Raw genomic sequence first — 15,274 nt, 5'->3', positions numbered from 1 at the left:
AACCTTGGTTGTCTATTCTACATGGATTCTCATAACAGCTATTGAGGCGTGTTTTTTTTGGCCTCTTGTGCTGCTACACAATTAAATCAAGTTAATCGTCAGGCTTTCAAATATGTGAGAAGTGATGCAGCAATTCCACTTTTCTTGCCAGTAATAATTTGTAAACCCAGACTTTAGCTACTGGCCTACACCCCGTTTGTTGGTTTTCATAGTTAGAAGTGTGAAACAAAAAAGAAACAGCAAAAATTAAGCATTGGATTTGCTATGGCTTTACCTTACTTGGAATTTTGTCTATGGATTCAGATATGGATGGTTAATTAGAATACTTGTCTATTCATTCCTTTATTTTCACATGGACTATCATGCAATCTGAAATCAATTGGCATGAGTTTCAGTGAACATTTCAACCACGTTAACATTATAGTAAAAAAACAAAACAAATTTCATGCTGTGAAGTTTCCCTGTCTGTTCTCACCTCCTGTCACTCTCTTCATTGACCTGTACTATCGCCCTCACACATTTGCAGATGCGGTGCCTTCATATTAATTACCATAGGCAGTGTGGACTTGATAGCCTACAATAACAAGTAGGGTATCAATCTTACTTTATTTAAATAGTGCTTTCATACAGGTTAATGCAATTCAAAGTGCTTTGAAGAGATACATAAACACTGCCTGGCAAAAAAAGTACCTGCTGGACCTGATGAATCTCAGTCCACTGACAGTCCTCCCATAGATAATTAGAATAACTTACTTTTAGGTCGGAGCCCTTTAAACATCAATGTTACACGCCAATTTTTCACAGGACATGAGCAGAACTAAACAGAAAACAGTATTGAGCCTTGTTTGGTGCCATCTGGACAATGACCATTTAACTCTGTAAGTCCTTTAAAAGATTTAATTCTGTGTAGGACAGAATTGTAGGTTAGTGCATCTGCATGTGAAGGCACTGGTGCATTCTATCTTTTTTCCCCACTGTTCCCTATCTCCCTTTGGTCATTCTAAAATACAAAACCACTTAAAGAATCTGACAGCTACATGTTCTGTAGAGGTGCTTCCAAGCTAATTTAAGAACAGCATGACATTTGTGTAAAACAAATGTAGACAATTTCATTACTAAATGTATAACTAACTGCACCGTGACGTTACTCTTTTCAGAAAGGATATCAAATCTTTCCTCTTAATTCACCCACTGCTCTCTGGCAGATAATTAGTCACTCCATGTAAATTGGACAGCAATATTCAAAGTTACAAAACCAAGCATTCACTGTATTTGTAGAGGAGGACAAGGTAGTAGCCCAGGTAGACTTTCTTTGTAGATTAGTCATGGAAAGTGAGAATGGTGTAAGATCTTCTTTAGTATCAAGCAGTAAAAACGTAGCATGATGGGTTGGGAGTTAGTTTGCCTTACTTGACCTTTTGAGATGTGCCTTTTGCACATGTGCACATTTTGACGATGCTGAAACAATATATTGTGCAGCCCTACTTCCATGAGATTTTTTTCAACTAAAGAAAGTATATCTTTTGTGGTTAACAAACAAAGACTGAGCATAGCATTTGGTTTCTGTGACAAAACTTTAAGTTAAGGTTATGGAAAGCATGTGGTTTTGGTTACATTTATATAAAAGAACCACATGCTTGAGGTCAATTTTGATTTTCTTTCAGTGTTCAAGCATAAGCATGACCTTTGGTTGGTCATAACCAAGGGCTTTGAGTGGCTCAAATATAATTAAAAAAAAAGCTCTTTAAAAAAAAAAACACTAATGATCTGTTGTCAGCGAATAGTTTACAACTTTCTAGATACATTCATTTAAAACAATCCCTCGCTGATGCTGATGAAAACCCATAGTTCAGGTGGCTATATGTTTCTCTCTAACCATATTTTTAGGAGTTGATTAAAGGAAAGAAGAATTAAATTATTAAAACGCAGTATTTGACCATGCACTGTTTCTTTATTTTTTCTAAGCCTAGTTTTTATATTTTTGGAGAAGCAGTTGACAGCATCAAATCCCTTTGAGTTATTCTTGACAGAGCTATATTGTTATTTAAAACATCAGTAGAAAGTATCATGAACTATGACTAAAAGTAGGATCTTTCAAGATCCTTGCACTTCTTTAATGATGTTCTTTAATTGATGTTTGATCTTTTGATGTCTGCAGTAGGTGTTGTAAAACATTGTGGGACACTTAAGTGAAATCGTTACTGTAGCCGAGAAGACGAGATGAAGCAGACTCGGTACTTTAGATGCAATCATCCATGTAAGAGAAGGTTAAAGGCATTCTGAAATATATTTTAAAATAATTTACACCTCCAAATTTGCTCATTGCTCTTTTTTGATTCAGATAGTATCATCCAGTCATTTTTACTCTTATTAACACGGAGGGATGACAAATCAAGCAACCATCTGCTTGCGTGTTGATTACAACAAACACGCGGCACTCTTCAAGCTCTGAACTCTGAGTTCCTGTGAAAACACCTGCTACGAGCAGTTACAGTGCATCCAGAAAGTATTCACAGCCAAATTATTCCAAAATAGATTAAATTCATTATTTTCCTCAAAATCCTAAAAATAATACTCCATAATGACAAAGTGAAAGAAGTTTTTTTGTTTGAAATCTTTGCAAATTTGTTAAAAAGAAAAAAAAGAAAAAATCATGTGCATATAAGTATTAATGGCTCTCGTACAGTCTGTTTCCACTGGTCATTATTGAGATGTTTCTACAACCTGATTGGACTCCACCTGTGGGACATTCAGTTGATCGGACATAATTTGGAAAAACATAAACCTTTTGTATATAAGCTCCCACAGTTAACAGTGCATGTCAGAGCACAAACCAAGCCATGAAGTCCAAGTAATTCTCTGTAGACCTCAGAGACAGGACTGTATAGAGGCACAGATCCAATGAGCACAGTGGCCTCTATCATCCATAAATGGAAGAAGTTTGAAACCATCAGGGCTCCTCCTAGAGCGACCCAGCTGGGCAAACTGAGCGATGGAGATCGAAGGGCCTTAGTCAGGGAGGTGACCAAGAACCTGATGGTAACGCTGAAAGAGCTCCAGCATTTCTCTGTGAAGAGAGGAGAATCTTCCAGAAGAACAGCCACCTCTGCAGCACTTCAACAATCAGGCCTGTATGGTAGAGTGGCCAGACGGAAACCACTCCTCAGTAAACGGCTCATGACAGTCCGCCTAGAGTTTGCCAAAATGACTCTCAGTCCATGGCAAACAAAATTCTCTGGTTTGTTTATCAGAACTCTTTGGCCTGGATGCCAAGTGTCATGTCTGGAGGAAACCAGGCGTTATTGTCTTTATTAGCTAGATTAATTGTTTACTTAATAGATTACAGAGACAAACTCTCTGACTGTTTTTAAATGGACACATTGAAAACAGAATTTCACAAATGTCAAACCAGTTGTTTGTCTTAATAGTTACACTGGGCCTTGTTTTTTGGTCCCAGGGTGGAGTTTGAACCTTTTAATTAACACTTTTAGTGCATACGTGACAATCACATTGCTGGGTAGAAGGTTATGTTAGACGGATAATGACTATTGGAGTTTATCAGACCCCTCAGACCATTTATTATTGGATTCTTTAAATCATTATATTTATCAGCATTGCCTGGCCTGAACAATCCCATATTGGTCAAATTCTCATATTGTGTTATTGACTATGTAGTTGCATGATCACATTTGTTCAAAGAGAAATCAATGCTTCCCTTCATGCAGACCGTTAAATAACCTGTGATTTAACACGATTTTTCATCTCTCTAAGTAGTACAGCCTCATATTTGGCTGCTGGCACCAGTTTGGTCAAACCATTGTAAGTAGACTGTAGCGGATTGTTTGATGTTATTGAACGTTTTCAGCTATTTGACTTGCTGACGGCTAGACTGCACCTTTTGTTTATTAGAATTCCTCTTTAATCTCCTGTAATCAATGTGCCAATCCATGTTTCACATCAAGTGAACATGAAAGGGCGGAATGGATGCTCCTGTGACAAAAAAATTATCACGTTAAATCTTTTCCCGCTAACCACACGGTAAATTGTTTTCACACCCAGTAGTTTTAGCACAAACAGGGTCAGCCTCTAAACCTCCCACGGCAGGACTGTACATGCCATATCTTGTTTTCATACTGTATTTATTGGTGATGTAGGGTGTGGTCATAAATATGGGATTATGGGTTAGTTTGCTGCCATTATAACAATCCTGAAGTTTATGTGTTCACTTCCTCTGGGATCGTTTGTATCCGGCACCTCTGTAGCTGGAGAACAAAGTGCATGTGATGTCTTTAACTAAATGTTTTGTTTGGGACTTTCCAAGATTTGAATAGAAAGATTATACCCTTTGACTCAAAGTCAATGCTCTACTTGTGGGTTTTTAGGGCTGTAAATATCGGATTAATCTTTTGTTTCTCAGGAAGTGAGATGAACTGTGTGGTGTAGGTTTAGAACTTTATGAGGTGTTTTACTCTCAGGACAAATTTGAAAGTTTGAATATTTAAGGTAGTTCTTGTCTCATACATATTATAGGAATTTAGAATGAAAGTAACATCAGAGGATACGCAGAAAGGCTTAGTGTTACTTAAAGTTAGTAGAAGTTTTGTTAAGCTGTCAGACAAAGCATAAAGTTTTCTATGTATTTATAGGGGCTGGAGTTCCCTTAGTGGCTTTTGGAATCCAGCAAACATAATTGGCTGTTTGAGCAGGAGACTGCTAGTAAACACTGTATGAAACAATATTTTATTATTTTGTGTAAGATATATATTCAAGCTTATCCATTGGGCGAGAGGCGGGTACACCATGGACAGGTCACCAGCCTATCATCTCAGGGCCTATAAAGCTAAGATGATGAGCTTAAATAATTTGCAGCAAATTAAGGAATTTTATTTGTTGTAGATGTCTCCTGAAAGTGATGAGATCTGCCTGATCTACCTGCCATAGTGATGCTGCTTTACCTGACAAATAGTCTTTGGCTATGTATAGATACTGGCTTGCAGAATCATTGAAACACAACAATATCCAACTAATTTGTTATGAAATGAATACAATTATAATATCTCTGTTTTTCCAATGTACACAATCAGTAAAGAACTATAGAGCTGTGCGCAGCGTGTTTAATCCAAAATCTCTGACTTCAGTTAAACCTGAGACCATATTATTTTTCACACTGCTGTCCTACCCCCGTTTACCAACTTCACTTTATGAAGCATTAATAATGTGGATCTGTTCTACAGATGAAGCATTCACCTTGTTCTGTGATAGAGAATCAATGTTACGTCAATTTTGTGAGGCTTTTACAGACATGAACTGCAGCTGCCAGTCAAATTTATACTGTGTGAATGTGGCAAATTATAATTATCGGTCTTAAAAAAGTGTAGGAAGATATTCAAGTAGCATCACATTTTGCTGACGGTTTAGTGTCGATCGATGCTATTACTAGTTTAAACAGAAGTGAAAGTAGCATCAACAAACACACAGCCACAGTCTTTAAACCTCTCCCCTCTGAAAGACTAAACTCTGCTGCAGCTGAAAGATGCTGTCTGAGCATTTTCCTTATGCAGGTTATTTTATAATAAACTGCTTAAACAGTGTGCTGCAGTTAATGAAAATTAGTTGTTAACTAGTTTTCTCACCATCAATAAAACACACTCTACTACAGTACAATAATTTTAAATATCACCAATAAACCAACTAGTAAACAGAAACAAACTGTCACAGCATGGTCTCTATATATTATGAAGTAATAAAAAGGTTGAATAACACTGTGTATGACTGTGTGTTATGCAGTATTCAAAGGCCCCTTACTCCCATTAATGTCATGTTAATGGTTTAAGCTCCAAAACAAAAATATGAATCAGGCCTTACAGTATTTAAGTACAAAGTCAGACTACAGATGTTATATTAGTGTGACAGATACAAATTTAATCAACATGTTATTTTTTTGCTGTTCATCTTATTCTCTTGTTTTATCATTACCTGTGATCAATATTTATGCTTCGTTATAACGCTGTAGTATTTCTGCCTTCTCAATTGAAAAAAAAAACGATTCAACATTGAATCTTGTAGTTATTTTTAACTGTAATAGAAACTCTAAAAGAAATTTAGTAATTGATTTTTAAAAAAATATTTATATTTCTAGGATTTAGTAGCAGTAGTAGTATTCCACCTTTATGTTTTGTATGTTAATAAAATGTGTATGTTAATAAAATATTGTAAAATTATTAAGTCTCAATAAGTGTTTATTTTATTTTATTAAGTTTGGCTTTTGGGCAAGTAAAACACCTTAGCTACTTACACGAAGGGCAAGCGGTCCAAAAAGCTTAATGTCAAGGCCTGGCACTGCACACATGATGCAAAAACATAAGCTTAAATAAATTCTGTGCATGCAACTTCTGTTGTGTCTGTCTGTTTTTCAAAAGGGATCCTTCCTATGAAACCCTGGGATTTCTTCCTGTTTTTTCCTAGGAGTTTTCACTAGTCTGACAAGAGTCTAAGGAGTGCAATGTACTGCGCTTATCACTAAGCCCCTTATAACAAATTTGTCTCATATATATATATATATATATATATATAAAAAATGAATTTGCTAAGATGGTGTGAACCTCCCAACCAGCCACCCACTGACTATGAACCCTGAGACTGAAGTAATACAAATGGAAGAACACTAGAAATGTCCTCGAAATTTGTCATAAAGCTGCAAAGGAGCACTTTGATTTTAGAGTGATGGGTGCTGGCATTTGAACTTTTAAAGCCATCAGTATTCCCATGAGCATGTCTGAACAGGCTCAGGAAAGCTCATCAATCCACGAAAACCCCAAACAAGAGAAAGTCTAAAGGAAAAACTTATAAAGCTGGTCACACTGAGCTGAAAGTACATGAAAGGATGGTGGAAAAATGAATAAGATTATACTGCATGTCTGTTCCAAATGTTATTGCCGTCTGTGGAACATTACAGCGTTTGGCTTAGGTTCCTGAATTAACTTAAAAATTGCATTGTGTCAGGCTACATGTACACCTTGTTTCAAAGTGTCATTAAATGCTGTTGCATAAAAGTTGAACCACGTGAGTTTTTCTCTGCACGGGGCTACTTTCATTTTGCCAGAGCCCGTTGTGATGCAGGTCTCTGCTGGATTAATTCACTCCCTGAAATTAATGAGATGTTTCAATCATAGTGAAACTGTCTGTACGCAGCTTTACTCTGTCTCACAAACACTTCATACAAAACTGCTGTCAAGATCAACGGCTTTTGGCTTGTCCCTTTAGGCGTCGCTACAGAGCAAAGCGCCCTGCACGAGTTGGCATGAGTTTTATCTGGGCTCGGGACTGGCATCAAGGCGGCCCTTGGTGGCTGGGCAGAGCTACAGCTGGTGGGGTGGGATTAAACCTGCTGCCTTCTGCATCCCAAACCAATGCTCTACAACTGTTCCACCAGGGCCCCTATACAAAAACTGCTGTCACACTTTGGAATAAATCACATTAGGATGTGTAAAGAAAAGAGACTTTGTCAATGCCCAAGACATAGCAACCCGACATTAACGAGCAGTGATTAACGTCGACTGTTGCTTATCATTTTCTTACCGATGTCTCAACACAGACAGCTTATAGCTACGTCTAATTGAGAATACGTCTAATAAAAAGTTCAAATGGCACTGCAGGAGTTGTCAGCCGTTGGTCGCTTCTGTGCGCTGATGTGCTAACCTGAACAGGGGTCTGAGTAGTCCAAGCAGTGTGGGAGGTTGTGGAGTTGGTTGAGGTGCTTTCTAAAAAACAAACTTTGCTTTTTCATAAGTCTATTTCTTCAGCAAAAAGTAGTTCCAATAAAAATGCATTATTGTTTGTGTGAAAGTAGAGTAAACAATGCACTGAGTGGGGAAAAAAATTGCCAAACATTCCTTTACTTGTTCTCTTTGCCGGTTTACTTGTCTGTCCTGTATACAAGTTAAATACGAGTAGATTAACTCATTTAGAGTGAATGGAAGAAATTGCGTAAACAAACTGCAATGCTGCAAATGTATGGACACATTTTGTTTTTGCCACAATAGTGTTGGCTTGATGTTAACTTACACTGAGGAAGTGTAAGTTGGCAAAGCTGTGCTGAGGGACATGAAGCTGAGCTCAGCCAGGTGCCTTTTGAATGTCAGGACACAGAGGTCAGCTCCAATGAGCTCCTGAACAATTTACCCCTTGGATATAACCGAAAGGCTTTGATGTCGTGTTAGAGAGGACAAACGTGAGAGTATAAAGCTGCAGGGATGTAATTTGCTGCTGAGTTGTTGGCTAATTTTCAAGCCTCGGGTATAGGCTCCATCTGTAATACCATGGCCTGTTTATGTAATTAGCAGCTGATATGAGAAAAGCTATGCAGCACTGATGTTTTACCGCCATGTCTGCTCATTTCTCAATCTCAGTCTAATTCCTGATGTATATTTTACCAGATCCTTCTGTCTTCATGCTCCTGTTGCTTTTGTATTAAGCTCCTTTCAGAATGACCATTTTATGCATTTTTTTTTCTTTATTAAAGAAAGAAAAAAATTATTATTTGTTGTATAAAATGTTGAAGACATTTTTTAAACAAATCTGCTTTGTTTTACCACTACATGCAGGATGCTTCATAATAACCACACACTTCTACAGACATCAGACTGGCTGATTTTTATCTGATCTTCTGTTTATGTGGGAAATGGTGGCTTATAACAGCTCATTAATCCGAAGCACCACCACATCCTCCTCTTCTATGTTTTTGTTTGTTTACTTGCAAAATCTTGAGTTTCAAATTATATTCTTGCTTGATGTTTTTTCACAATATATTCATTGAAGTATATTCATAACTGCAATAGCCTGGCATCGTCTTGGAGATTTATTTTAATCATTTATATCATCGTTGTAGCAATAAACTGTAAAGATTGAAACCACAACCTTTGCCTCTAATGGCAGATTCAGGGGGCCACTCTGCGCTCTGTAGACAGCTGTTTCTGAGTCACATAAGTCATTACGTGGTACAGCAGTTTGGAACTATAAGACCTGTGATGTGACAGACTGAGATTATGTTATTTAATCAACACATCCACTAATCTATGTTACTCTTCACTCCACTGAGACATGGTTGTGTTTTCCATCTGAATGCTTTTAGGAACCCAATCAAACCCAAACCACAAGTATAGTATAAGAAGTAGTACCGTTGCTTTAGAGCCAGTATTTGCAAAGTAAAAGCGGTGACATTCTCCTACACCGTGTCTCTTTGTTTACTGGAGGACTGTAGTAGCTTCGACATGCTCCATTTACATGCTGAGATCAGCTGTTTGCTGGGAGGTTGCTGCTCAGCCTACAGCCTGGTAACTGTCACATTAATCAGTGTTTGCTACACCGCGAGTCATCCAAGAACTGGATGCTGACTCAAAACCTGACTAGACTGGACATCTTGACAGTCGGGGCTTGAGGGAAATTGTTGCTTGATGGTTGATCTGATTTCTTTGTTGTAGGAACAGGCTCTTTACCTTTCTGTGACTACAGGCCTGTTGCAGCCTAACACTATGATTGCTTCTTGAAACATTTTTGATTTGCTCGGTCCCGGTGCAGCTGCGACCCAGGGCAGAACTGAAAATATTAGATCAGTAATAGACAATCAGCTCTAAGTTAAAAAGGAAATAAAGCAGGAATTCCTTAAAAGAACACAGGTTTTTAACGCTTTTCTCATTTGCATAGATACTGTACTTGTGTCAACATAAATAAGTTTTAGCATTTGTAATGTATTCTTTCACAATGAAAATATTACAAATCACAAAACAAAATATCTAAAGTTAATATATATACTTTTTTGGAAAGTACACACACACAAACACACATATATATATTTGGTCTTTTCTCTAATTTTTGCATTTGTTTTCAGAATGACATTTTGACATTCTGCAAACGCTTCAGTAGAACCATCTTAGAAGTTTAGTGCAACAACCTGTATACATGTGAAAATGTGTTTAAAGGTTCCCAATCTTTTTGTCACAAACCAAAAGCGTTGAAAACTTTATATTTATTATGTGAAACACATGGTACACATGCCAAAGTGTGTTTTGAACCTGATGTTGCTCTTGTGTATGTATCCCTCACTAAATGAACAGTAAATGTAAGGATCTCACAAGATCTCTCTGACATGACAATACAATTCCACCACAGGCTTTTAATATGTCTCAGGAGTAAGAGGTGGTTTGATCCCTGGCTTTCCCAGTCCACATGTCACAGTGTCCTTTGGGACTGCCAAATAAACTAAATGAAAATGTCAATCTAAGTCTCCAGGTGTCAGATAAATGTAGTGGATTATTGAAGCACATGAAATGAAAACTTCAGTTAAATATTGTACGTACTTTCTTACTTCCCACCATTATATGAAGTATTTACAGACAAAAAGGTGCTTTTTTGGGGGGAAATAAAAACTTTCAAAGTGCTTGAGCACAGACTTAAGTGCAGAGTTAAGTGGTTCCTTTTCTACAGTAGTAGTGTGACTGTTTGCACTCCTCATCATCTAATAATTGCTCCCAGACAAAATGTGTTACTCTGTCACTGACACCATTGACACATTAGTCCAGCTCTAACGTAGGACTGGCCCCCACGTCATTTTCCACATCCTAAATGTAGGTCACATACAGCTGCTCCCGGAGTATTTGTTTGCCTAGCTGTCACCTCTCATTACACCAACATCTCCAGTATCTGCTGTGTGAGGTGCAGAAGCAGGCCATTCATTAATGCATGCTTGCTTTTTATTACTACAGAGTGTATGTTTACTGGCAAAAATTGCCAGGACATTGAAACGTAACATGGAGCAATGGATTATTAATGGTTAGGTGTCCTGTGTCATACAAAGCAGAAGATACTGTGCAGAAGAGGTTTGTTCCAGCCATAATGTTTTCTCCACAGAAACCTTCTATTTTTTCAAAGCAAAGTTATCACCTCTGAGGATCTTGCTTAATGATCTGGCTGCTTAACTATAATGTTCATAACTGACAAGCAGGGAACATTTAAGGAGAATATCTTGTCTGAGTGCAACTGTCCGCACACATTGTTTATTTTCTCTCTATTTGTTGAGATGGGGGCAGAGATTTCCCCCCAGGGCTGAGAGTTATTGGAGTCATTACTGTGACCTTTATTTGTCTCACAGTCTCCACTGAACCCAGCCAGACTTGTGGGGGTTAGCGTGGCTGTCACTGCATCTCTTGGAGGGACAAGACACACTTTGCAGTTGGCTGGGTCATGCTTGTTGATGATGATGTCCAACTGCTATCCCCAGGAGGTGAACACATGCTGTGCATGTGTTAAGAGTACTGCACTGCATACATATGTATCAGGCAGAATGTGCCCATTTGTTGGTTGCTGTGTAGACATGGTGATAAAAATGGGTTTCTATATTTGAGAAAGTGACTAAATTCCATCAGCAAACAGTAATTTTACACTGTATTTTTTTTTTTTTAACCAACCAGCTTTTGAATTATATAGCTATCTTTGGGATATCAGATGACTAAACACTCACAAATTGGAGATATAAAAATCTTTTTCCATCAGTAACATCATTATCATGTGATGCGAATGCTGTAAATTCATGTACAGACTTTAATTGTGCAGTGAGCAGATATTTGAAATAATTTAGATATGCTAACTTTTAGTTTTACCTCCAATAAAGGCAATTTGGAGAACAGAATGTTTTTTTTCCTGCCAGGGGTGTATGATATTGGCAAAAATCATTTAAACCATCTCTCCTTACCTCTTGAATTGGTACCATGATATAAGTGAATGATTCTGCTAAAGACCACTGCTAATGAATACAATGTATTACCTCTTTTCTATAGACCCAATATAAATGTCTTTTAATATATTATTCTATTCCCCCCCCCCCTTGGGAAGGTTAACATTAAATGTTATGGGTACTTTTAAGCATATTTTCTCGTAAAAATCACAAAACTCCACTCAATTTTATCCCAGGATGGTACAGTCTAATTTCCCCCCTGTTATAAAAACCTTTCGAACCTCCCACTTCCTGTTTGATACTCAGGACCTGTGACCTGTTGGTAGATGGAGTGAAGCACATATAAACATTTAGGTTTAAAATGTATTAATAGGGTTATTTGGTACACTGTTTGTTTGTCCACACAACTAAACAGCAACAACTCTATTCTGCCGGCTAGATGGTAACATTTATAGAATTGATGGTACTAGTGTGTGATAATAAATTTGCACCTATTCTCTACAGGGCATGGGCCAGCCCCATGACAGAGACCCTGCCAACATGTCCTGGACTTTATACTTCAAACTCCCTAGTCCAATGTCTGTATTATGTGCCTGAGCATGTGTGTGCAGCATGCTGCTCTGTTCTGAATTGTCAAGTTTTCTGTCACTCGACCACCATTGTCCTTTTTTCTTTTTTTAGAAATGTGCTCTAAACTAAACAGTTTCCTACAGCCTAAGTCTTGTTGTGCCTCCTGTGCAAGCTGACCATTTGCAGAAATCAAACAGTTTCTCCCATAATAATGCTTCTCAGTCAGGACATCTCCCGCTGTGTGTTGCATGTATAAATAGCAACTCCGGGGAAATGTCTGGGGGGGCTGATTTCGTCTAACGCTGCCGGCTATACATAGACAACCATACACACTTAAAATCACACCTACAGGCAAGAGTCACCATTTAGAGTCACCCTTTAACCTAACATGCATATTTTTGGAGTGTGGGAGTAAACTGCAGTACCTGGAGGAAACCCACACAAGCACAGAGAGAACATGTAAACTCCACATAGAAAGGACACTGAGGGCCGGGGATTTGCAGCATGAACCCTTTAGCTGTGAGGCGGAAGGGCTAACCAGTCCACTTCATGCTGCCTAATAATTTTAACTTGCACATCATAATAACATAATAAGAATAACATGTTAGCATTTATTGACCACATATATTGCGTACTACTTATATATGTGTGTGTTTATTTAAAAAAATATTTTGTGGAAAATCATAAAATGCATTTATGATTGTTACTTATTGAAGTAACAAAGAAATCCTAGCCAGAACTAAAACCAATGCCAGTTAAAAAATTTAGCCTTCACTATATTCATTATTCATCAGTGTCTCTCATCAGTTTGCTGAGTTAATGTCACAGTGACAGAACAATTTCTCATCAGTCAAAATGCTGCAGCTTGCTCGTTCTTTATATAATTGTGATGTAAGCTGGTGTGAATGTTTGTGACAGATTACATCTGATTTTATGGTCCTTTGAGCTCGTAAGGCTCACACATACCAAATTCAATTAATTTATGTGTCCCCACATGAACACTAACTTTTCAGACATTCTTGTTGAAGTACAATGTCAAAAAAGTTGTGGGGAAGAAACTGGTCTATCTTTATTCATTATCATTTGTTTTATTGATTTATGGGTTTACACTGCAGCCAAAATGAGAGAACCTAAATCTCGAATCAGAGAAAGTAAAATGAGGAGCTGGGAAAAATGGGATGGATTTCAGTTTTGTGGTCAAACCAAACTAAAACCAGCTTCAAACTTTAACCATAGCGCAGTTGAATATTTACAGCCTGTTTTTCCTTTTTTTTTTTTTTTTTAACAACCATCCACTCCATCACCCCCATCTTCTTGTCAGTACATACCCTCAAGCTTTTTAGGATTTGGAAAATACATTTCTCTGCTCTGGTTTAATTGTTACTTGATTTTTCTTCTGACTCTAGTTCAGTCATACCTAAGCTTCCCCTCTCTGCTTTCTTTCTTTGTCGTTGCAGAGGCTCGAATCCAGAGGCACAGCCTGCAAACGGCACAGAACCTCCTGCAGGAAGAGGTGGCACGAGCTGAGGAGCATTCAGAGGTAAAAGCCTAATAAGACAAACAAAACAAAAAATTCAGCTAGCCAGCACTGTACTTCCTGTAGTAGATGCTTCCTGCTGCCTGTAGTATAGCTAACAGCCTACCCACTTCAGTGCAATCTGACATAAAGAGGAGAGGTAGTGACAGCAACTATCAAGATGTAAGAAAACTACACTGACTTCTGCTGTATACAGAACATAGCTTATACACTAGGAAGTTACATTTTAGGATTTAGTAACACAAAACTAACTCACCTATTTACTACTAATGTTGATGTTTACTAATGAGTCTGTGAAGAGGGATTGCTTTATTTTTAAGGAATTATTTGACATTTTAGGAATTTTTACTTAATTGGCCGAGACAAGTAAGATGATTGATATCTCACTCATGTCTGTACGGTAAATGTCAAAGTTCATTTGCTTTGTATTTTAAATTTAAACCAGAAATATACAGTCTTATGAATAAAGGAAAGTGTCATTTGCAGACAAAAATGTTCCAAAGCGATAATCGCCAGGCCACAACACATCACATGCTCACATGAGGAGCTTAGCTCCTGATTTGCCTGCTTGGCTTTCCATTACTGTGCCAAATCACAACAAAACACTACTGCCATTTATCCATGAAGCTACTGTGGCTTTGGTTTTATTTGTAGAGATTTGTCATGTCTGTCTACCCCTGTGTAAAAAACGTTGGTTACCACATTGGAAAATATTAACTCAGCAGTAGCCTGTTATTTAAGAAACAACGTGCTAGTTACTTAAGATACACAGACTTCACTGTGAAGTCTTTTCAGTAAGAAATGGTTCCCAATAAGAATCATTATTAAAACCAATTAAAATTAATAGGACAGCCTTGGGAAAATGTCCAGACTACAACAAAATAAAGTATCAGGTGATTGTTATGCTTTTTATCTATCTAATGAACCAAGTTGTGATGGGATGATCATGATTACATCCTTTTATCTTTATCTCATTATTAGAACATACAACAGTTGTATAGTGCGCAGTACAACAGCTGTACACTTCATGTTCACATGTTTACCTGCATGTGCACTGACGGTTGCAGGCCTGGATTGCATAACATCATGTGGAAACACTACACAAGCTGCAGACGCAACAGTTTTTGTTTTTTTTCCTTTTACTGCCTCATTTATGGTGAATCGAAATCAGTCAACCTTATTCTGTGTGCGTGTGCTGTACAGTGTTTGCACTAAGATAAAATCTCTAATTACTGTTTTCCTCAAATATCGGAATAGATTGTTTATTTTTGACTTATTTTATCTCAGGAAGCAGTCAGCTCATGGTGGATTATAGGTGTGTGTAGATATATAGATAGACAGTTCAGTTCGAATGAAGTAATGCAAGCGCTAACTAATTAATGGAAACATATGTGCTGTATTATCTGTAGCAGAGTAAATGCTAGCTATAAATAGTGTCA

The 15,274-nt window shown here is 37.7% G+C and overlaps 1 protein-coding gene across 1 annotated transcript in view; it reads left to right on the top strand.

Moving 5' to 3' along the window:
* The window catches only part of vps37d (VPS37D subunit of ESCRT-I), a 33,023-nt gene that overhangs the window by 5,641 nt on the left and 12,108 nt on the right, over nucleotides 1-15,274 (top strand). Inside the window, exon 3 of the mRNA XM_067492053.1 lies at nucleotides 13,756-13,838. Coding sequence (XP_067348154.1) covers nucleotides 13,756-13,838 — 83 coding nt within the window. The remainder of the gene's footprint in view (nucleotides 1-13,755; nucleotides 13,839-15,274) is intronic.

This window comes from Channa argus, chromosome 22, assembly GCF_033026475.1.
Source record: "Channa argus isolate prfri chromosome 22, Channa argus male v1.0, whole genome shotgun sequence".
NCBI lineage: Eukaryota > Metazoa > Chordata > Actinopteri > Anabantiformes > Channidae > Channa > Channa argus.
Note: the sequence above shows the minus strand (reverse complement) of the source record. Positions and strands in the feature narration are given on the sequence as shown.